This window comes from Labrus bergylta, chromosome 3 (genome assembly GCF_963930695.1).
Source record: "Labrus bergylta chromosome 3, fLabBer1.1, whole genome shotgun sequence".
Lineage (NCBI taxonomy): Eukaryota > Metazoa > Chordata > Actinopteri > Labriformes > Labridae > Labrus > Labrus bergylta.
The window spans coordinates 545466-570296 of record NC_089197.1 but is presented as its reverse complement, the minus strand read 5'-3'; the positions used below and the strand labels follow the sequence as shown (position 1 = coordinate 570296).

Genomic DNA, 24831 nt, shown 5'->3' with positions numbered 1-24831 from the left:
TATACTATACTGTGTGTGTGTGTGTGTGTGTGTGTGTGTGTGTGTGTGTGTGTCTCAAGGAGCAAAGTTCCTGCTCTCACAGCACTTTAAGTAAATCAATCAGGAAGTCAACAAGTTAGAGCTGGACAATACTCAGACTTATGAACAGATGTTAAAACACGAGAGACTGAGGACAGATCAAAGAAAAGAAAAGAGAGAAACATTCAGCTGTTTGTGTTCACACATGACGCTCAGCATCAACACTTCAGGACCTTTTTCAGGAGTTTTCTTCAGGTGTGAAAGCTCTATAACAGATCCATTCACTAATAACCAGAGTCATGACTTCCAAATCTCTCTCCGTCAAACACAGCTCTATAGTTAACAAACAGGAGTGAAGGATTGGGTTATTGGATGACTTCTGAAGACTTTTAGAGGGAAAAGAAAACTATGGATGAGCGGGCTTGCTTTCTGTGTACAACTCACGCTTTATGTATGTAGTGTGAGCTGCAGGTGAGTAAAAAATGTATTTTCTCTCAGTCGTTGAGTTTCTTCAGCTCGCTGCCCGACTCTCATCAAGTTACTTTTAAACAGCCGGGCTCAGGATATCATCCGTCCTGTAAGAGGACTTGCTTTTCTCCATCAGTGGTGGTTCTAGACCACTTTTACTGAGGGGTCCAAACTGGGGCCAGCTGTTTTGTCAGAGGGGAACATTAAACCCAGGGGACAAATAGACAAAGATGATCACTTTAAAAATGTATATATATTATGCTACATCATAAAAAAACACGATTTATATTTGTTTCAGTAACAGAATTTAATACTAGATTGTGAGTCAAATACTGTGTATGTGTTATTAGGGGGGCTCTTTCTTTTGGAGGGGTGGCCACAGGGGGATCAAGCTTCAGATACCTTCAGATATTTGCCGTGCCTTTAACCTCCATTTTGCTGCTTCTGGGAGTCAGTTTGAAACATTGTACTCTGGAAACACTGTTAATATCCGGCCGCTGGCTCATATTCATATTCCCACAACCATTCCCCGAAATTTACTATACAGGCCTTCACTTCCTCTGCTGTAATGGAGGCTCTGCACTCTATAGATATTAGGAAAGCAAGGGGAGAAGATAATCTAGAGCCGTACTTTTTAAAACTCTGTGCCCCTCTAATCAAGGAACAAATTTCCTATATTTTTAATCTTTCAATCACCACTGGAGTTGTCCCTCAGGTTAGGAAGTCAGCACACATCGTCCCTCTGCATAAGGACGGCGACAAAAACAAACTCAACAACTACCGGCCGATCTCCAAACTGTCCAGCCTCTCTAAAATCCTGGAGACATTAGTCAACAATCAACTAAAATCATTCCTTTCAAGAAATTCTGTATAAAGTCCTCACCAGTCTGGGTTCAGAAAAAAACACAGCACCACATCAGCAATTACCTTTGTCATAAATAATATTGTATCTGCTGTTGATCAAGGGAAATACTGTGCTGCCCTCTTTGTTGATTTAACTAAAGCGTTTGACACTGTTGATCACACCATACTCCTGCAGAGGCTACATGATGTTGGTTTTGACAACTCCTCATTTAAATGGTTCCAGAATTATCTGTCTAATAGATTGCAGGATGTGACTGTACAATCTGATCGCTCTGAATACTTACCACTATCAAAAGGGGTTCCACAAGGTTCTGTATTGGGTCCTGTGCTGTTCACAATCTATATTAATAATATTGCTTCTGTATTTACAAATTGTAAGGCCCAGCTCTACGCTGACGACACAGTTTTGTATTGTTTTGCTGAGACTGTACACTTAGCAATGGAAACTTTACAAGAAGCACGTCACAAATTACTAAATGCACTCCTTGATTTAAAATGATTACTGAATGCAGACAAAACTAAATACATGCTCTTTACATGAGCCAGAAATACCACAGACAATGACTTGCATATAACAACTCTGGAAGGTCACAATATTGAAAGAGTACCTCATTATAAATATCTTGGCATCTGGTTGGATCAATCCCTTTCATTTAAATTTCACATTGATACATTAAGCACTAAACTACGACAGAGAATTGGATACTTGTACAGAAACAAAGTGAACTTCCCCTTAGTGAGTAGAAAGCGAATAATTGAAGCCATCTTCCTATGTAAAAACAAACTTTGGGAAAACATCCTTCACCTTTTGTGCTGCACACACCTGGAACACAATACAAAACACATTCAAACTCAATACAATGGTTACCATGGGTCAATTTAAAAACTTGATCACAGCTCACTGTACTCATGAGTGTAAATGTTATTAACTGTAGTTACCTGCTTATGTCTTATAATCTATGTTTTTTATCTTTTTGTCTCTTATTCGTTTTAATTGTACTCTCGACGTCATTGTAAATGAGGGCTTGCCCTCAATGATTTCTTGAGAATAAATAAAGGTAAAATGAAAGCTCAGTGTTACAGGGGCACTGGCCCCTGTTGGCCTCTACCTAGAACCGCCCATGGTGACCATCACACCACAGATCCTCCCCCGAGTTCCACCGAGAGGTTGCGGGTGCTCAGCTCGAGTGGATCCTGTCATACTTGTTTCTTTTTTCCTGAAAAGATCAGACGTGATCATTTCTGACAGGGTCAAGGAGCAGGATCAATTTCTCAACATTAACCCCGCTGACCTTCTCTGGTTGGCATAAAACTTAACCAGCCCTAAAAAAAACCACACAACACAAAGCATGAAGTAAACTGGTTTATTTCACTTGACCTGAACTCAACCCGAGCTTTAATACTCGGGCTACTACACGGAGGCCTGGCTTCTGTCTCTCTGCAGAGAAACAGAGAATCTGAGGCCGACGAGGAAGAGAGGAGATGCAGTCCAGGCGGTGAGTCTCATTAATGAGCACTTTAAACACACAGGGCAAATCGGGAAGGAGGGGGGTGCGTGAGATCTGTTTCAGACCACTTTGGAGTTTCCCCATACATGTTAACAAAGACCAAAACACACAGAAGAAACATGGTTAACCTTTGTTTTAAATTACACTTTAAACATACACTGTGGTACGACCTTGAAAACCACTAGTATCCACTGTGCAGGCACGCCATGACAGGCCGAGTCCCAGAATGATTACATGAGCTGTGAGGCCAACTGAAGGAGCAATGACACTAAACCCTGAAGTGAAGATCAGCAAACAAATCGCTAATCTCCAAGAAGGAAGGAAGTCATACTGATGAAGTCTAAAACTCAAACCAAAAAACACAAAAAACTGATGTTCACTCAGTGAAACCAAACCAGCCGCGATGTGTGCTAACTGAGAGCAGTTATGCATAAACGTTGAGCGAAGTCATGGCTTTGTTTTTCTGGATCAATTCTACAATTCACTGAGCAGACTCTTTTATCCAAAGCAACGTACATCAGAGAGTAAGAACAACACAAACAAGGATCTAGAAAAAAGGGAACAATGTCAGTGAGAGCAAACGATCAGCTTTGAGTCTGATTGGACACACAGGTGCTGACAGGAAGTGACCAGAGGCAAAGCACAACATTGAGGGCAGTTCTTGAGAGCTCTAATCAGTATAGAAACCATCTTATAAGTCGTCGTTATCAAACAAAAACCATCGTCATTACCATCATCATCATCAATAATATGGAGACCATCATCATTAAGTTAGTAGGTATTCATGAAAGAGCTGGGTCTTTAGCTTTTTCTTAAAGGTGCAGAGGCTTCTCGCCATGTTGGAGCACTGACTTCTCTATAGAGGTGGAAGAACAACATTTAAACCTTCCATGTGTAGGACCCGTAAGGATGCTCATTGTACGATGTTTTCATGTGTATGTGACCAATAAGAATCTGAATTTAAATGCTACAATCTGTTAACAAACAATTATACTCTGTGCTTTATAAACCATCTTAGCTAATGGAGTAAGCTAACATTTAGCTTATAACCATCGAACACAAAGCAAAGCTGAGACGGATTGTTCGGGAGAAGTTGTGAAGACAATTTAGTGAAAGTCAGAATTTTCTATTTCATTGTGTTGCAAATGGAAGGAAGGAACCTGAATGGTTGAAAAGCAAAGACATACAGATGGATCAACCGACCAGAGGACGGACAGGAACGGCTGTCACAACGCCTTGGTGTGACTAAAAACATCAGCATTTTCTTTCTCCTGCAATTTTTTGGCAATAAATCTGAAAGCTCGATGCCAAACAACTGTGGGAACTTTTGTTGGAAAAAGTTTTTCTTTTGGAGGGGAGGTGGGGGAGGTGAAGGTTTTGCCTGAGGAGATGACTGGAGTTGTGTAGAAAATTGGATCGCTCTGGTTGTGTTGTGGTTTCTTCTGTGTCGGCTTGTAAAACGGGTTCAGAATTGAATCGCCTTCTGTGGAAAAGAAATGGCAAATTCCCCCTAAAATTTGTCCATTTAGGTATTGACTGGGACGTGTAAATTGAGACATCTTGAAAATAAAGGAGCAATTAAGTAATTTTAGCTCTCATTCCTGCAGAGATTTAAAGCCATGAACTATGTGGGGAGAAGAGAAAACTTCTGAGAAACAACACTTTGATACGATGGACTTTCAGGACACGTGTGCATTGTTTCAAACAGTGAAAATCAAAAGTGGCGTCTGAGCTGGCAACAGAGAGAGGAAACAGAATGCAGCAACAGTAAATCTCTGATGTGGACACATTCCACGTCTGAGTGGGCATGAGTCGTAAAGAGGCCTCTCTGCCGTCTGACCAACAGTCAGCACGCAATCGCATGTTGACAGAGGCGAGCAAGTCCAAGTGTGAGGTCATAATGAGTCCAGACAGGAAGTGGTTTAAACCATTGTGGTTAAAATCTAAGGGTGTCTCATTCACTACGCCCTACTCTCTGCACAGGGACTTCTCTGGAAAGTAACATATACACTGTTTTTCAGACCAAACAGTTCCGGGGACTTTTTGAAGAGGAACTATCCAATAGGGAGTTCCCTGAGAACTACCCACCATGGGGACCGCCATGGTACCTCCTCTGAGGCAGGAGCTGAAAAGGTTCCTCTAAACGGGCTTCTAGGAACTAAAACAGTTCCTGCAGGAAGGAATCAATAAAAAAGTAGGATAGTTCCAACTGTTCCTACAACTATGAAGAAGTTCCTGCGGTCTGAAAACGCAGACAGTGAGCTGATTAAATAGAATGATACGTTTACAAGATGCTGAAATAACCGACTACGACCAGACTTTTAAAAAACATGTGAACAAGTTAGAATGAAACAAACATTGGTTTTTATATAACTATATATATCTTTTTTATTGGAAAACTTCCACCTTACATCACCGACCTGTTGGAGTGGAATTCGGGCGCTTACATGACCCGTTCTTCTGGCTCGTTCTTAAAGTCCCTAGAGCTTTTACTGAACTCTGTAAATCTGCATTTTCTTTTGATGCCCCAAACTCAGGATCAGAGTTCTTCCCTCTCTTCCAGAGTTTAGAAATTTGATTTTCGAGCCACTTTGTTTGAAATAGTTTTTAATGGATCTCAGTGGTTTTATTCACTGGTTCTGAGTGTTTGTTGTGTTTTTTGCTTGTTTTACTGCGCTGGTAATCTCGACGGCATTGGAAATGAGGAAAACCTCAGTGTCCTTTGGAGAATAAATAAAGGTTTGAAATGAAATGAAATCATACTAAGTCTAAGAAGTGGAAGTCAGACTAACACACCTCTTGAACCTTCCTCAGGTGAAACACGTCTGCTCACAGTAAAGTCACATTAAAGTCATTTTCAGCGTGGCCCGGTTTATTTATACATTTAAAGTTACATATTAAGCACAGTTCATTTATGTAACCTAGCAACAGTACGGGCTGGTGGGAGGTGCCCTGAAACTGAGGTCGTGGGCGCTGCAGCGCAAAATACGCCGTCTATGGACACGGGCCGTCACGACCTGATCGACCTTTAACTGTATCCAGACTGAACTGTGCGTGTGAACGTATGGCTCGCTGATAATGACATCACTGCCGGCTGGAGGTCAATTATGAATTTCAGCGATGACTGATGTGATAATAAAAATAATTAAACCTTTTCACAGACTCTCGTCTCGGTCGCCATCGTTAGGACGAAGTAAGAGGCGTGGACTTCGAGGACTTAATGTCCTGTTATCAGAGCGTGCATCATGTCTCTGCATCAGGAGACAGATGTTCAGTTAGTTATTTCCATAAAGAGTTCATTATGATGCGGCTGAAGATGGATTCAGTTTGAGTCAGCGCCTCATCTGTAACAAATGAGAAGTTTATTGAAAGGCAAAAATGCGGCGACGCGGCCAACAGTGAGATGATACGAGACCCCCTGCAGAGAGGCTTCAGAGACAACATGTCAGCCAACACGATCCAACCCCGTGTGACTCAGCCTGGAGATATCCATGCAGGCAAGAAACATGAGGGGCCGAGCCAGAAAACCTCAACAAACACTGATGGTGAGCATTTCTTCAGTTGGACTGTTTTCTGTTTCATGCTCGGCACTTCCATGGACTAAAAAAGTGTTTGTGGAGAGAAGCAGGAAGGAAAGTCAAATGGGAGAAGTTTATGGAGAGATTATCGTAATTTGGTGACTGTTAACGTCTTCACATTCAAGGCACGAGAAAGCAAATGTGAGGAAAATTATCAAATTATCATCTGACTTGTTGGTGTCTGCAGAAGGCCACACACCGAGATCATCTGTTTATTTTGTTTGTTTCTTTACCAGAGGCTCTTAAAGGTAGAGTCAGCAGCTTCCTCCTTCAAAATAAAATACAGACTTCTCCTAAAGTGAAGACAGAGTCAGCAGCTTCCTCCTTCAAAATAAAATACAGACTTCTCCTAAAATGAAGACAGAGTCAGCAGCTTCCTCCTTCAAAATAAAATACAGACTTCTCCTAAAGTGAAGACAGAGTCAGCAACTTCCTCCTTCAAAATAAAATACAGACTTCTCCTAAAATGAAGACAGAGTCAGCAGCTTCCTCCTTCAAAATAAAATACAGACTTCTCCTAAAGTGAAGACAGAGTCAGCAACTTCCTCCTTCAAAATAAAATACAGACTTCTCCTAAAGTGAAGACTGAGTCAGCAACTTCCTCCTTCAAAATAAAATACAGACTTCTCTTTCAAAATAAAATACAGACTTTTCAGAAGTGAAGCTGCTCCATCGTCCCTTCTGGGCCTCTGACTGGATTTTATTGTTCTGCTTTGTTCTGGTTGACTCAGGACGTTTCTGGGCGGAGCTGGTGTGTTTCCTACAGCCAATGACAGGTGAGTTCAGGAGTGGATACAATTCAGTGATTGAACGCCATTCAAACCGGTGAATATGACGGACGTGGACATAGCAGCAAAGAAGAGAAAATATAATCACAGACAGATTATATTTTCAGAGATTGTTTTTGGACTCTGAAAAATCTGAAGCTAACATCCTGCACTCGAGTTTTATTGTTTTTGTCTTCAGATTGTAGTTAAGGTGAATTGCAATGCAAACATTAGCTTGACAATTGTGACTTTCGTTTACTAGCCTCTCATGTATTTCAGATTACAATGTGACTTATAAACTATAAATTCAACCCTCACTGGACTTGGCATGAGGCTGAAAACCAGCATGATTGTTCCTATGTAAATAATTCTTTTCAGCCTCAGCCATTCCTCACAGCGTGAAACACTCGAGTGTATTCTGCTGAGACAGGAACAATAAAAGGTCATCGTGCTCTCTGTGAGAAAGAATCAGACGAGGAGTACTGCTCTTAGACGTTTAGGACGCCACAGAATAAAAAAAACATTACAACCTAACGACAGGCTGAGAGCTGGAGCTGAGGCGGGTTTTGAACCTCCTGACAAACCGTTACACCGCGCCCACCTGTCAATCAGGTCAGCTACACGCCTTATTGTGAATAACTCTTATCCTTCATCAAATCAAAACTGATGAGTCATCAAAACATTCACCCCCCGTACAGTGTGTGTCCATCCAGACATGAGCTAATCACACCTATTTGGTTTTTTGAACCAGGCTGTAAACATGTTCATCTCTGCTGTAAAAACAGGCTTTTTAGAATGGGTGTGTATGTGACTTCCTGTGCTTCTGCAGCCAGCCTCTAGTGGACACTCCAGGAACTGCAGGATGTTACACTTCAGCATCGGCTTCATTTTTCAACACCGAAGGTTGATGCTTGGTCTCACCTCAGGAACCCTCGCCCCCCTCCCCGTCTCCTGCTGTCAGGAGCATGTGTGGACAGCCAGGTCGGGAGAATATCTGGAGCAGTCCTCATGAAATGGTCACTGCTTCACTGAGGAGCCCTGCGAGGTCGTTCAAAGCATCAACATGCCAATCAAGTGAAGGATGGTTTATAGTTGAGAGGAGCCATCAGACATGTCAGCAGATGATGAGAGTTCAGAGAGAGCAGCAGGAAACAAACTCTCTTCATCATAAACCTGAGCCGACAACACAGAGACGAGTCAAACAGACTTGGAACGTAAACATGCGAGCTCACACATCACTCAGACCCCGGGTACTAAACCGCTGTGTACTGTATATTTGGCTTGGCATGGCAGAAATCTGACCTCCAGCGCATAAAATTGGCCTGAACAATAGAAGTGGAGCTGATTCACGCTGTGAAGCCGCAGAGGAGGAGGAGGAGGACTTTGTTTATCTGGAGAGAGAAGGGAGGCACCACAAAACCCTCGGAGACATTAAGCCGACATTTCAGGCCAATAGAAAATGAGCCTAAACACAACAACAACACAGAAGACAACGAGAGGAACGCTAACAACGACAGCGACCACGTGCAGAAAGTGGAAAGAGTCCAACTCTCTGAGTGCTAACGACAAGTTGTACGAGTAAACAAAAGACCATGAAGACATTTAAATGGTCACATGAAGGTTTTGATTGTTAATAAAATGTCCTTGTTGGAGTTTTCCTCTCAGTTGCTCTCATCCCTCATGTTCAGTAATACCATGATAGTACAATAAGTACCATGGTTTACTGTTTTCATAGCAGCTTTCTGTGGGGAGGTGTGAATTTTTCCAAATGGTTAGCATGTCATCTTTAATCAGTGCTGGAGAGAAATATGACTTTTCCCCCCCGACCACTGGAACACGAGAGCGACGTGCCAGGTGAAGAAATACGAGAGGAAAAGCAGAAACCATTGGAAGGAGTCCAGACGGTCTTTGGATTGAGATTAGACCGTCACACAGACCGGGTCTGGGTCAGAAACAGTTTAAAAACCTCACAGTGTCCAATCATATGTTGGCAACTGGAACTAGTTCTAACCAGGCCTGTCAAGGCCTGGAGCAGTCCACATGTGCTGCTGTGCATGTTGAAGAGTAAAGACCTGCAGAGTCTTCAAAGTGTCAGAAACAGAACAAGAAAAGGTTGGATCCCTAAAAGTAGGTCTTGACTCGGTCTCGATCCCTAAATGTCTTGGTCTTAGTCTTGGTCTCGATCCCTAAATGTCTTGGTCTTAGTCTTGGTCTCGATCCCTAAATGTCTTGGTCTTAGTCTTGGTCTCGATCCCTAAATGTCTTGGTCTTGGTCTTAGTCTTGGTCTCGATCCCTAAATGTCTTGGTCTTGGTCTTAGTCTTGGTCTCGATCCCTGAATGTCTTGGTCTTGGTTTTGGTCTCGATCCCTAAATGTCTTGGTCTTAGTCTTGGTCTCGATCCCTAAATGTCTTGGTCTTAGTCTTGGTCTCGATCCCTAAATGTCTTGGTCTTGGTCTTAGTCTTGGTCTCGATCCCTGAATGTCTTGGTCTTGGTTTTGGTCTCGATCCCTAAATGTCTTGGTCTTAGTCTTAGTCTTGGTCTTGACTCGGTCTCGATCCCTAAATGTCTTGGTCTTGGTCTTGGTCTCGATCCCTGAATGTCTTGGTCTTGGTCTTGGTCTTGGTCTTGGTCATGGTCTTGGTTTTGGTCTCGATCCCTAAATGCCTTGGTCTTGGTTTTGGTCTTGTTCCCTAAATGTCTTGGTCTTGGTCTAAGTCTTGGTCTCGATCCCTGAATGTCTTGGTCTTGACTCGGTCTCGATCCCTAAATGTCTTGGTCTTAGTCTTGGTCTCGATCCCTAAATGTCTTGGTCTTGGTTTTGGTCTCGTTCCCTGAATGTCTTGGTCTTGGTCTAAGTTTTGGTCTTGATCCCTGAATGTCTTGGTCTTGGTCTAAGTTTTGGTCTCGATCCCTAAATGTCTTGGTCTTGGTTTTGGTCTCGTTCCCTGAATGTCTTGGTCTTGGTTTTGGTCTCGTTCCCTGAATGTCTTGGTCTTGGTTTTGGTCTCGTTCCCTGAATGTCTTGGTCTTGGTCTAAGTTTTGGTCTCGTTCCCTGAATGTCTTGGTCTTGGTTTTGGTCTCGTTCCCTGAATGTCTTGGTCTTGGTTTTGGTCTCGATCCCTAAATGTCTTGGTCTTGGTTTTGGTCTCGTTCCCTGAATGTCTTGGTCTTGGTTTTGGTCTCGTTCCCTGAATGTCTTGGTCTTGGTCTAAGTTTTGGTCTCGTTCCCTGAATGTCTTGGTCTTGGTCTAGGTTTTGGTCTCGTTCCCTGAATGTCTTGGTCTTGACTTGGTCTCGATCCCCAGATGTCTTGGTCTTGGTTTTGGTCTCGATCCCTAAATGTCTTGGTCTTAGTCTTGGTCTCGATCCCTAAATGTCTTGGTCTTGGTCTTAGTCTTGGTCTCGATCCCTAAATGTCTTGGTCTTGGTCTTGATCCCTGAATGTCTTGGTCTTGGTTTTGGTCTCGATCCCTAAATGTCTTGGTCTTGGTCTCGATCCCTAAATGTCTTAGTCTTGGTCTCGATCCCTAAATGTCTTGGTCTTGGTTTTGATCCCTGAATGTCTTGGTCTTAGTCTTGGTCTTGATCCCTAAATGTCTTGGTGTTGGTCTTGACTCGGTCTCGATCCCTAAATGTCTCGGTCTTGGAGCACTCTGGTCTTGGGTTTGTCTCGGTCTTGGAGCACTCTGGTCTTGGGTTTGTCTCGGTCTTGGAGCACTCTGGTCTTGGGTTTGTCTCGGTCTTGGAGCACTCTGGTCTTGACTACAACACTACCAGGACCACAGAAAGTGGAATTTAGTTTGTTCGATTCTGTTGATGAAATAAAAAGAAAAAACAGTTTTGAGTCGTTTCTTTGTTGTTTTTTAAGGAGAATAAAAATGGAGTTTGGAGGTTTTATTTTTAGTCGAGCCTTAGTTAGAGATGAGGGTAAATAAAATCCCCCCCTCGGTCTCTGCTTAGTGTTTCCACATCTCATGGAGGCCAGCCATGGATTACTCCTGAGTTTATGAGTGTTTGCAGCTCTTTATTGGAATCAAGGGAGTTTACTCTCTCATGATAACAAATGATTTAACATCAGTTTTTCTTCATCCACACAGACGTGTTCTCTTCAGGTTAGCAGCCAAACAGGGCGACGTCAGAACCTCCAGACCGTCTCCAGTTACATGTTTACCCTGGTCCTGTTTGAAACAGTCGAACTGTGGAAATCTGAATCAATCCTGAATCTGAGGGATCATCAGCTGCTGAGGAAGCTCGTCTTTGCTTCTTCAGTCTGAACATTTATCACATTAATGTTTATGTTGTTGTCAAGTAAATCAAAACTTCATGGTCCAGGCAGATAAATGCTTTCTGTCATTTTGTAATATCACTGTGTCTATTTAAACTAATTTAATTTCCAGAAGTATTTAAGTTAATTTATATTTTTAAGATCATCAGTAAAAGAGAACAAAGTTATGAACAGTAAATACTGTGTGTTTTATTTTTATCTACCTTTTAAGATTAAGACACTGGCCCTTTAAGAGGTGTGTGTAAGGCTGAAAACGAAGCTTGTTTAAAGCTTTAATAAAAGTTGCTAAAAGTGAAGATGGATGAGTTCTGACCAGTTCATTTCAAGGGTGCAACATCCCCTCAGTGATTGAAGCCCTAAACATGCTTCCACAGTGACTGGCCCCTTCTCTGCTATGTGTTTTTCCACCTATGTTATTTGTTTTTTCCTTGTGTACCAACTGTCCAAAGCTGTGAAAACAAATGTCCCCCTGGGAGATATTAAAGTTTTGTATTGTACAGGCTGCCACCCGGAGACAGAGCCCAGTGCCCAGCATCTTCTCCTTGTGCTCCACCTCTTTTTGGATGCTGTTGATGTCAAATGCACTTTTTTCAACCAGCCACTTATATCCTAGATCGGTCGGGTCCTTACGCTGCCTATCATCAGGGCCGTCATTATTATTGAGCGCAAGATCTGGAAAAAGTAGGAGGGCAAAAAATCCTCCTTTTAATGCTCATAGTGAAGGAAAATAAACGTCTTGGGTAAAAAACATGCAGTTAAAAGCAGCGGAGAGCAGTTTCGGTCATACAGCGCTTTTATTCTCTGCGCACAAACGCTTCATGCTAACGCTTCTAAGCGCACAGCCAGCGCTTAAATGCCCGGGAAAAAACGCCAGGTGGACACGAGAGCATCATTAGTCTGTTGAGTTAAAGGCTTTATATGTGATTTTTCACACTTAAATATCATAGAAATCAAGTATATCCTTTGAAAATAACTCATGTCATGACTGTCTACAATGGGTGTAACACCCGAGTCCCACTGTCTGTGATGTTTTCAGAGTTTTCAGAGTCCTATCTTCACTTTGTTTACATCGCCAGGACGGCCGGCTGACTCCTCCCCTCACGTATAAAAGTTGTTTAATTGAGGGACTAGAGAAAAGAAGAATAACATACTGTACTCACTGCTTAACTGTGTTTCTAGATCACGCTCATTTCAGGTAAATTTACATGCAGTGTGAAGATACCAGCATAATAAAGATCGCTAGCATTAGCATGCTAACACAACAATGCAGCGCCAGTTGTTTTGGTTTCATGCTGGAGCTCAAGGGCGACATCTGCTGGATCAAAACATCACATATAAAGCCTTTAAACATCTCTGGACAATCAAAAACACTATAACTCAGATGAACTCAGGTAGCCTCCTATGCTAACCTGGTCTCAGGGTAACATCCATCCGACCGATATATCAAACTATGCGTGCGTCTAAATCATGAACATTTGTAATCATTGCCTCATCGGGCCTTTTCTGGAACAACGACCTCCTCTCATCGCGATGCATTCACAGTAATATCGATGTTCTGACGCAGAGGACCAATCTGTTCACCCCTGAAGTTCTTCTTAAATCAATTTGATCCAGGTCTGCTCTCAGACGCCTCGAGAAACAGAGAGGAAAACACAACCTCATGTAATCCGCCTACGTCTCCTTCAGAGGCAGAAATTAAAGACGACACCGAGTCGAAACCTTAACAGTGAACAGATCCGATGGTTTGGCCTTACACCAGACCTGCTGCCTCATTTATTAAAAGATCTTCTTATCCCTGCAGCCAAATCCCAGCCAGAGTTCAGCTCAAGAAAAAGTGATGTGAACGTCAAAATGAGGGATTGGCATTGGTTTTTCTCCTGCTGAGTGTGATGCATCATGGGCTAAAAAACGTACAAAGTCTGCCTTTAATTCATTTATATCATTTAAACTGAGCTCCAAGACGCTCTCGTAGGATGTGTTATCATAGAATATTTCATAAATCAGGCCGTCTGTAGAGAGGGGAGAGCCCGCGAGGAACCAATTACATTGGGAAATACTTCAAACCTTTGACACGTGCTCCTCGCTCACATCCTCCACGATAAATTTGTCTTCGTTAAACACTTCTCTGCACACTGATGATGCTTCAACATCATTTAGTATTTCTGATCACTATCTGTAGTCGTGGATACAGTGCATTAAAAATAACTAACCCCGTCCTCTCCTGTCAGGCTGCTTCTCTACTTCTTAGCTTATAATACCAGTCTTACTCCCCGAGGGGGAAGTTTCCCTAAATGTTTTCAGTTCTGGAGCCAGAGAGTTCAAGTTCAAATCCTGTGTCTCGGTCACAGAGCCCGGCTGATGGACTTCAGCTGGGTGCAGATGAAAGCTACAGTTCAAGGTGCGTTTAAATCGGAGACATTACGACCCTTTAACAAACTGCATCTTCAGAGAGGATCATCATTTTATCACAGATATGTTTTCTCTCCTGCGTGGATATTAAGTTTCCAACAGGGCGGGGGGGGAATCTGGAGATGACGTTAAAGGTACTTTGGTGGTTACAGAAACAGATCCTCAGAAAGTTTCAGGTTCAATCCTCTCTGCAGAGGAAATTTATATTCTGGGAAAATCGATTGGTTGGATTTCTGGATGTGTAATGTACAGTACATGTTGTTAAGGGAGCCGGGACGGTCCCCTTTTCAAGCTCTGTGTCCCGAGTCCCCACAAATATCTATAAAACACTGAGAAGTGTTAAACAAACAACAACACACCATGCTAACGACACTGATTCCTCTGTAAATATGTCAATGAGTCACCACGAGTCAGAGGTCAATACTGATTGGTCTGTACATGTGTCAATCAATCTCGGGGTTACAGCTGTTGCTTAGTTACCCTAGCTTGTCATGCTAACAAGACCCGCTGTGCAACGTCAGGTAGCCTAGATTATCATGCTAACAGGACCCACTGCGTAACATCAGGTAGCCTCGATTATCATGCTAACAGGACCCACTGCGTAACATCAGGTAGCCTAGATTATCATGCTAACAGGACCCACTGCGTAACATCAGGTAGCCTCGATTATCATGCTAACAGGACCCGCTGCGTAACATCAGGTAGCCTAGATTATCATGCTAACAGGACCCGCTGCGTAACATCAGGTAGCCTAGATTATCATGCTAACAGGACCCGCTGCGTAACAACAGGTAGCCTAGATTATCATGCTAACAGGACCCGCTGCGTAACAACAGGTAGCCTAGATTATCATGCTAACAGGACCCACTGCGTAACAACAGGTAGCCTAGATTATCATGCTAACAGGACCCGCTGCGTAACAACAGGTAGCCTAGATTATCATGCTAACAGGACCCACTGCGTAACATCAGGTAGCCTCGATTATCATGCTAACAGGACCCGCTGCGTAACATCAGGTAGCCTAGATTATCATGCTAACAGGACCCGCTGCGTAACATCAGGTAGCCTAGATTATCATGCTAACAGGACCCGCTGCGTAACAACAGGTAGCCTAGATTATCATGCTAACAGGACCCGCTGCGTAACAACAGGTAGCCTAGATTATCATGCTAACAGGACCCACTGCGTAACAACAGGTAGCCTAGATTATCATGCTAACAGGACCCGCTGCGTAACAACAGGTAGCCTAGATTATCATGCTAACAGGACCCACTGCGTAACATCAGGTAGCCTAGATTATCATGCTAACAGGACCCACTGCGTAACATCAGGTAGCCTAGATTATCATGCTAACAGGACCCACTGCGTAACAACAGGTAGCCTAGATTATCATGCTAACAGGACCCACTGCGTAACAACAGGTAGCCTCGATTATCATGCTAACAGGACCCGCTGCGTAACAACAGGTAGCCTAGATTATCATGCTAACAGGACCCACTGCGTAACAACAGGTAGCCTAGATTATCATGCTAACAGGACCCACTGCGTAACATCAGGTAGCCTAGATTATCATGCTAACAGGACCCACTGCGTAACAACAGGTAGCCTAGATTATCATGCTAACAGGACCCACTGCGTAACAACAGGTAGCCTAGATTATCATGCTAACAGGACCCACTGCGTAACATCAGGTAGCCTAGATTATCATGCTAACAGGACCCACTGCGTAACAACAGGTAGCCTAGATTATCATGCTAACAGGACCCGCTGCGTAACAACAGGTAGCCTAGATTATCATGCTAACAGGACCCACTGCGTAACATCAGGTAGCCTAGATTATCATGCTAACAGGACCCACTGCGTAACATCAGGTAGCCTAGATTATCATGCTAACAGGACCCGCTGCGTAACAACAGGTAGCCTAGATTATCATGCTAACAGGACCCGCTGCGTAACAACAGGTAGCCTAGATTATCATGCTAACAGGACCCGCTGCGTAACATCAGGTAGCCTAGATTATCATGCTAACAGGACCCGCTGCGTAACATCAGGTAGCCTAGATTATCATGCTAACAGGACCCGCTGTGTAACAACAGGTAGCCTAGATTATCATGCTAACAGGACCCACTGCGTAACAACAGGTAGCCTAGATTATCATGCTAACAGGACCCACTGCGTAACATCAGGTAGCCTAGATTATCATGCTAACAGGACCCGCTGCGTAACATCAGGTAGCCTAGATTATCATGCTAACAGGACCCGCTGCGTAACAACAGGTAGCCTAGATTATCATGCTAACAGGACCCACTGCGTAACATCAGGTAGCCTAGATTATCATGCTAACAGGACCCACTGCGTAACAACAGGTAGCCTAGATTATCATGCTAACAGGACCCGCTGCGTAACAACAGGTAGCCTAGATTATCATGCTAACAGGACCCACTGCGTAACAACAGGTAGCCTAGATTATCATGCTAACAGGACCCGCTGCGTAACATCAGGTAGCCTAGATTATCATGCTAACAGGACCCACTGCGTAACAACAGGTAGCCTAGATTATCATGCTAACAGGACCCACTGCGTAACAACAGGTAGCCTAGATTATCATGCTAACAGGACCCACTGCGTAACAACAGGTAGCCTAGATTATCATGCTAACAGGACCCGCTGCGTAACAACAGGTAGCCTAGATTATCATGCTAACAGGACCCGCTGCGTAACAACAGGTAGCCTAGATTATCATGCTAACAGGACCCACTGCGTAACAACAGGTAGCCTAGATTATCATGCTAACAGGACCCGCTGCGTAACATCAGGTAGCCTAGATTATCATGCTAACAGGACCCGCTGCGTAACAACAGGTAGCCTAGATTATCATGCTAACAGGACCCACTGCGTAACATCAGGTAGCCTAGATTATCATGCTAACAGGACCCACTGCGTAACATCAGGTAGCCTAGATTATCATGCTAACAGGACCCGCTGCGTAACAACAGGTAGCCTAGATTATCATGCTAACAGGACCCGCTGCGTAACAACAGGTAGCCTCGATTATCATGCTAACAGGACCCGCTGCGTAACATCAGGTAGCCTAGATTATCATGCTAACAGGACCCGCTGCGTAACAACAGGTAGCCTAGATTATCATGCTAACAGGACCTACTGCGTAACAACAGGTAGCCTAGATTATCATGCTAACAGGACCCGCTGCGTAACGACAGGTAGCCTAGATTATCATGCTAACAGGACCCGCTGCGTAACGTCAGGTAGCCTAGATTATCATGCTAACAGGACCCACTGCGTAACATCAGGTAGCCTCGATTATCATGCTAACAGGACCCACTGCGTAACAACAGGTAGCCTAGATTATCATGCTAACAGGACCCACTGCGTAACAACAGGTAGCCTAGATTATCATGCTAACAGGACCCACTGCGTAACGTCAGGTAGCCTAGATTATCATGCTAACAGGACCCGCTGCGTAACGTCAGGTAGCCTAGATTATCATGCTAACAGGACCCGCTGCGTAACAACAGGTAGCCTAGATTATCATGCTAACAGGACCCGCTGCGTAACAACAGGTAGCCTAGATTATCATGCTAACAGGACCCACTGCGTAACAACAGGTAGCCTAGATTATCATGCTAACAGGACCCACTGCGTAACAACAGGTAGCCTAGATTATCATGCTAACAGGACCCGCTGCGTAACATCAGGTAGCCTAGATTATCATGCTAACAGGACCCACTGCGTAACAACAGGTAGCCTAGATTATCATGCTAACAGGACCCGCTGCGTAACATCAGGTAGCCTAGATTATCATGCTAACAGGACCCGCTGCGTAACAACAGGTAGCCTAGATTATCATGCTAACAGGACCCACTGCGTAACAACAGGTAGCCTAGATTATCATGCTAACAGGACCCGCTGCGTAACAACAGGTAGCCTAGATTATCATGCTAACAGGACCCGCTGCGTAACATCAGGTAGCCTAGATTATCATGCTAACAGGACCCGCTGCGTAACATCAGGTAGCCTAGATTATCATGCTAACAGGACCCGCTGCGTAACAACAGGTAGCCTAGATTATCATGCTAACAGGACCCGCTGCGTAACATCAGGTAGCCTAGATTATCATGCTAACAGGACCCACTGCGTAACAACAGGTAGCCTAGATTATCATGCTAACAGGACCCACTGCGTAACATCAGGTAGCCTAGATTATCATGCTAACAGGACCCGCTGCGTAACAACAGGTAGCCTAGATTATCATGCTAACAGGACCCGCTGCGTAACAACAGGTAGCCTAGATTATCATGCTAACAGGACCCGCTGCGTAACATCAAGTAGCCTAGATTATCATGCTAACAGGACCCGCTGCGTAACAACAGGTAGCCTAGATTATCATGCTAACAGGACCCACTGCGTAACAACAGGTAGCCTAGATTATCATGCTAACAGGACCCACTGCGTAACAACAGGTAGCCTAGATTATCATGCTAACAGGACCCGCTGCGTAACAACAGGTAGCCTAGATTATCATGCTAACAGGACCCGCTGCGTAACATCAGGTAGCCTAGATTATCATGCTAACAGGACCCACTGCGTAACAACAGGTAGCCTAGATTATCATGCTAACAGGACCCGCTGCGTAACAACAGGTAGCCTAGATTATCATGCTAACAGGACCCGCTGCGTAACAACAGGTAGCCTAGATTATCATGCTAACAGGACCCACTGCGTAACAACAGGTAGCCTAGATTATCATGCTAACAGGACCCGCTGCGTAACAACAGGTAGCCTAGATTATCATGCTAACAGGACCCGCTGCGTAACAACAGGTAGCCTAGATCATCATGCTAACAGGACCCGCTGCGTAACAACAGGTAGCCTAGATTATCATGCTAACAGGACCCGCTGCGTAACAACAGGTAGCCTCGATTATCATGCTAACAGGACCCGCTGCGTAACAACAGGTAGCCTAGATTATCATGCTAACAGGACCCGCTGCGTAACATCAGGTAGCCTAGATTATCATGCTAACAGGACCCGCTGCGTAACAACAGGTAGCCTCGATTATCATGCTAACAGGACCCACTGCGTAACAACAGGTAGCCTCGATTATCATGCTAACAGGACCCACTGCGTAACAACAGGTAGCCTAGATTATCATGCTAACAGGACCCACTGCGTAACAACAGGTAGCCTAGATTATCATGCTTCCAAAGAGCTCCCGGAGAGTTGCAGCTTCCTGTGAAAAGTACCAGCCAATGAATAAGCTGCGCACACTGCAAGTGTTTTCAGACGTCCACAGTGAAAGTTAGTCACACAAAGATGTATTAAAACGAGCAAACACATATGGCGGGTACAGACAGGAAGTAGAACTGTTACAATCTACTTCAGTGAAGTAAACGTCGTGACAACAACCTTAATCGAGCTGCTCAGGAGGACACGCACACAGAGTTACAGGAACTGTCAGTCACAGACTCGCAGGAACTGTCAGTCACACAGTTACAGGAACTGTCAGTCACAGACTCGCAGGAACTGTCAGTCACACAGTTACAGGAACTGTCAGTCACAGAGTTACAGGAACTGTCAGTCACACAGTTACAGGAACTGTCAGTCACAGACTCGCAGGAACTGTCAGTCACAGAGTTACAGGAACTGTCAGTCACAGAGTTACAGGAACTGTCAGTCACAGACTCGCAGGAACTGTCAGTCACACAGTTACAGGAACTGTCAGTCACAGACTCGCAGGAACTGTCAGTCACACAGTTACAGGAACTGTCAGTCACAGACTCGCAGGAACTGTCAGTCACAGAGTTACAGGAACTGTCAGTCACAACGTTACAGGAACTGTCAGTCACACAGTTACAGGAACTGTCAGTCACAGACTCGCAGGAACTGTCAGTCACACAGTTACAGGAACTGTCAGTCACAGAGTTACAGGAACTGTCAGTCACAACGTTACAGGAACTGTCAGTCACACAGTTACAGGAACTGTCAGTCACAACGTTACAGACGCTCTTTTAAGCATCAAATAACTGATCAATCTAAACGTCCCAGAAAATGACGGGAACCATGTTTGTTCATGGAGGAGGCGGAGCTTATGACCTATACAGCAGCCAATCAGTAGGGAGAGCTCCAAACATTTAAACTTCACTTTGTTGGGAAGTTCAGGTGTGAACAAAGCTTACCTGAAACAGGTGCTGTTCTTCCCCCCAGCTCGCACACACGGATACTCCACAGTCAGGATCTTACTGTCTGGACACTCCGCTCTAAAGAAAAGAAACAAACATCAAACCCACCAATCAGAGAGCTCCCTCTCATAGCAACTGTTGCTGGGCTACTTCCAGTGAGACAAACTTTCTCCTAATCTCTAATCAATGCGGTTACTAAACCTGGTTAAAAGGTGCTCAGGGTGTCTGACAAAGTGACTCTAAATATTAACTTCGTGATCCAGGAGTACTTTGATAGAGGGTTACTTCCTGGTCAGGGCGGGGCTTGACAGAGGGTTACTTCCTGGTGAGGGCAGGGCTTGATAAAGGGTAAATTAGGAATAACAAATAGCAGAGATGTAGAGCTGGATGTGATGATGGTCTCTGAGAGTCAAAGTTTGAAGCTGCAGAGTTTTACACATTCACAGAACTTTGACATGCTTGGCCCAACATTTTTCTTTATATGTTTTAGAATAAAATAACACATATCTAACACTCCACTCGTCTGTGTTCAGTAACACTAATGTGCAAATTGTAATAAACACATTTTAATATTCAGGGATTTCATCAGTCTGTCGGCCAAACAGACGATTACTCACTTAATCACAGCTGGAGACTTTTTTATTATTAATGTTAGAAGTTTGACTTATAAGCTGCTTCCTGAAGCCCTCACCTTGACTAAACTCATGATGATCATGATAGACATGCCTGTTGGTCTGCGTCAGCCCCGCCCCTCAGAGTCGTGTATGTAAAACCACATCATTAAGTAAAATTGTAAGTCTGCTCATGACAGAAACAAAGAAGTGTCTCCTGTAGTAACCATGGAGATGACTCGTGTTGTGCTTCTGGTCTTTCCTTTAAAGCAGATCTATTCTCCTCATGTCTGATAACTGAGGGATCGACAGAATAAATGTGTTTATCTATACCTATCTAAGATCTAAGATAGATATCAGCTGATATATCGGTATCAGATTTATTTTTTTTGTCCCCGGCGCCCCCGAGCTGGTTCCCCCCCTCGGAGCATGGAAGATCTGCTTTTGGCATCTTTGCACCATCAGCTTGGAATTTGCTACAAGGCACTTTAAAAATCAAGGCACTGGTCTCTTATGGCCATTTTAGATCTTTAATTATTAACTCCTTTACTTCTGATTGCACATGTTTTAATTGATTTAGTTTTTAATACTTTTTATTATCTGTTTGTTGGTTTTTAAATGATTTTGTTTATCTATGATGTGTATATATATATATATATGTATGTGTACATATATAAGTATATGTATGTTTGTTACTTTTCATTGTTTATCCTGCTCGACGTCATTCTAAATGAGTGCTATGCTCTCATGATTTTTGAGTGAAAATAAAGACATAATAAGATGGCCTAGCGGTTAGGTCACGCTCCATGTATGGAGGCTAAAGTCCTTTAAGCGGGAAGGTTGGATCCAAGTCCAACTCCATTTGATCACCTTTAAGAAAAAGCTAAAGACCCAGCTCTTTCATGAATACCTACTAACTTAATGATGATGGTCTCCATATTATTGATGATGATGATGGTAATGACGATGGTTTTTGTTTGATAACGATGACTTATAAGATGGTTTCTATACTGATTAGAGCTCTCAAGAACTGCCCTCAATGTTGTGCTTTGCCTCTGGTCACTTCCTGTCAGCACCTGTGTGTCCAATCAGACTCAAAGCTGATCGTTTGCTCTTACTCACATTGTTCCCTTTTTTCTAGATCCTTACTTGTGTTGTTCTTACTCTCTGATGTACGTCGCTTTGGATAAAAGAGTCTGCTAAGTCAATTGTAGAATTGTAGAAGTCCGGCCTGTGGCTCCTTTCCCGCATGTCACCCCCCCCCCCCTCCATAGTTTCCCGCTCTATTCCCCGCCTACCTTTCTCCTGTTCTCAGAGTGATAATAAAACTCTTAAGGCCTGCAGAGACTTTGAGAATTAGATTTTCTGTTTGTTTATTTATGCATCTTTAATTATTCCTGACTCTGTTTGTCCTGTTTTTTTTTAACTGTCTTTTCACGGTTTGATCAATGGTTTATTTAAACATGTGAGCTATGAGATGGATTAAGAATCGATCAATCATTTATTAAAGGGTCGGCTGTGGCTCAGTGGTAGAGTTGTCTCTCAACTGGAAGGTCAGGGTTCGATCTCCAGCTCCTGCAGCCACATGTACGATGTGTCTTTGGGCAAGACACGTAACCTCAAGTTGCTCCCTCTGCTTCATGTTGCTACTCTACAAGCTGAAATCCATTTACCATGATGTTCATTAAAGAGCCCTCCATGGCCTCACAGATCACAGTAATAGATGTTTGAATCTGAACCTCTACAGCATGACTCTGAGGACATGTCAGTACCCCTCAGAGGAGAAGAGGATGTTTGGTTTCCCTGAATAAAATACCATCAGTGTCGTCCTGCAGTGCCCCCCCCCCCCTCACCTCCTGACCTACTGTCTTCGGGCACCTTCACAGCATCTGTCATGTTGTGTCTGAGCACGAGTAACATTTGGCTCTTTGCACCATTTGGAGTTTCCCTTCGCCTCTCTGAATGTTTCTGTAAAGCACATTAGATTAGCCGCGCTGCAGCGGTTCATCCAGGGGTCTCCTCTCTGAAACCTGCCCGCACAGTGTGTCGATCACACACACACACACACACACACACACACACGCACACACACACACACGCACTCACACACACACACACGCACACACGCACACACACGCACACACGCACACACACACACACACACACACACACGCACACACACACGCACTCACACACACACGCACACACACACACACACACACACACACACACACACACGCACACACACACACACACACACACACACACACGCACACACACACACGCACACACACACACACACGCCCACACACGCACACACACACACACACACACACACACAACTCCAACGTGACTTTTGGTTTGGTTTGTGATCTGGCTTTAAATGAAACGCGGATAAAATCTGTTCTAAAGTTCAGAGCTGTACTTTTTAATCTTTAAATCGCTTTGGATCAGAACTCTTGGTAGAAGTTTCGTCCCGCTGAAATAAATCTGCACATTTGAAAAAGACTAAAACTCTGATTTAATGAATCCTGGATGCGTGTTTGGCACTGCGTCACCAGCACACAGCCGCTCACTCACGGAAGATGTTTCTAGACTAATCTAATCACGTCCTTGAAACATACCTCGAAGTGTCCACTGCATCTGTCGTCCTGATAGAGCTGGCACAGGATTCCCACAGGAAAACAACACAGATTGCGCCAAATGGTAAAAGAGTCGCACCATAAAGTTGACCCATGTCCCCACTGCGCTCCGGGACAGAAGATCTGTTCCTTCACATCAGCTAAACTCCCTCCGCTGTTTTCACATGGCAGTGGTTTCCAGAGTATCAGTAATCCTCCGAGTCGAGTATCCCGCAGAGGCGACGCACGAAGCTGCGCTGTGCGTCCGGAGCCCCGTCCCCACTTTACGCACTGAGGCAGAGACCCCTCAGAGGGCTACTGAAGGGGTTTACAGCCCACACCGTGTCCGCACTAATCCCTCTGGATTTACATTCCTGCCTTTCAGGAAGAGACTCAGGGCAGCAGAGTGTGTATCCAGCCCTGCTCGATGCAGGTGATGACGTAGTGACTTTACAGCATGTTCAATGACAACCTTAATCTCCAAAATGACCTCCGAGCTTTCTGCTGACATTTGACAGACAGACAGAGCATGTTATCACACATAACAGTTTGTTTGAATAATGAACGAGCGCACAGAAAGCCAATCAGACTGCAGGAATAAAATCATAATTTAATTGTTAAATGTGGCAAATAAATGAACAGGGTGAAACTTTAAACACTTTAAGAATGTAAAATACAGATAGTTGTGTTTCAAACTAAATGAGGGAGATAATAATGTCATAATTATTTGTGTAAAATTGTTCTTACATTTATTAAATCTTCATCGGACATTTTTAACTTTTATAAATATATTCAGATTCTAAATGTTGTTGTGATTCCTCGATCTTCTTTAAAGCAACAATCTGTAACTTTGTCTCATTGAAAGCCATTTCAGGGAGCAGGTAGCCTCGTGGTCAGTGTGCACGCCTCATTAACAGAGGATAAAGTCCTCCAAGCGGGCGACCCTGTTCGAGTCCGACCTGTGGTGGTTCCCTCTCTCTCTCTTTCTCTCTCTCTCTCTCTCGCTCTCTGTCTCTCTGTCTCTCTGTCTCTCTGATTTCTGACTCTATCCTGTCTTACGTCCACAGAGCGCCCGGCTCGCCTGTTAACTTATTCATATTGTTGCTTTAAAGGTCACATATCCTCCTCCTCCTCTTCAGTTTAAATAAGTCTCAGAGCTCCTCAAAACATGTGTGTGAAGTTTCTTGTTCTAAATCCACTCTGATCCTGTATTTGATCATGTCTATAAACCCCTCTATTTCAGCCCTGCTCAGAACAGGCTGTTTCTGTGTCTGTACCTTTAAATATGTAAATGAGCTGTGTCTGACCACGCCCCCTCTCTGGAAGGGCTTGGGTGTGCTCGGTGCTTTCTCGGCCAATGTCTTATTGTTTACGGTGAGAAGGCAGACTCGGAGGGCAGAACTCAGGGGCGGCTGTGGCTCAGTAGAGTGGTCACCTTTCAACCAAAAGATCGAGGGTTCGATCCCCAGCTGAGCAACATGTCCGATGTGTCCTTGGG

General features: G+C 44.0%; 1 protein-coding gene across 1 annotated transcript in view; it reads right to left on the bottom strand.

The window, feature by feature from the left end:
* LOC136178525 (collagen and calcium-binding EGF domain-containing protein 1-like) overlaps nucleotides 1–23765 on the bottom strand; it is a gene marked incomplete in the record, with an annotated part of 57319 nt that extends 33554 nt beyond the window's left edge. The window contains 2 exon segments of the mRNA XM_065952427.1: nucleotides 20099–20179; nucleotides 23337–23765. Of these exon segments, the coding sequence (XP_065808499.1) occupies nucleotides 20099–20179; nucleotides 23337–23449 (194 nt within the window).
* Between the last annotated feature and the right edge of the window lie 1066 nt (nucleotides 23766–24831).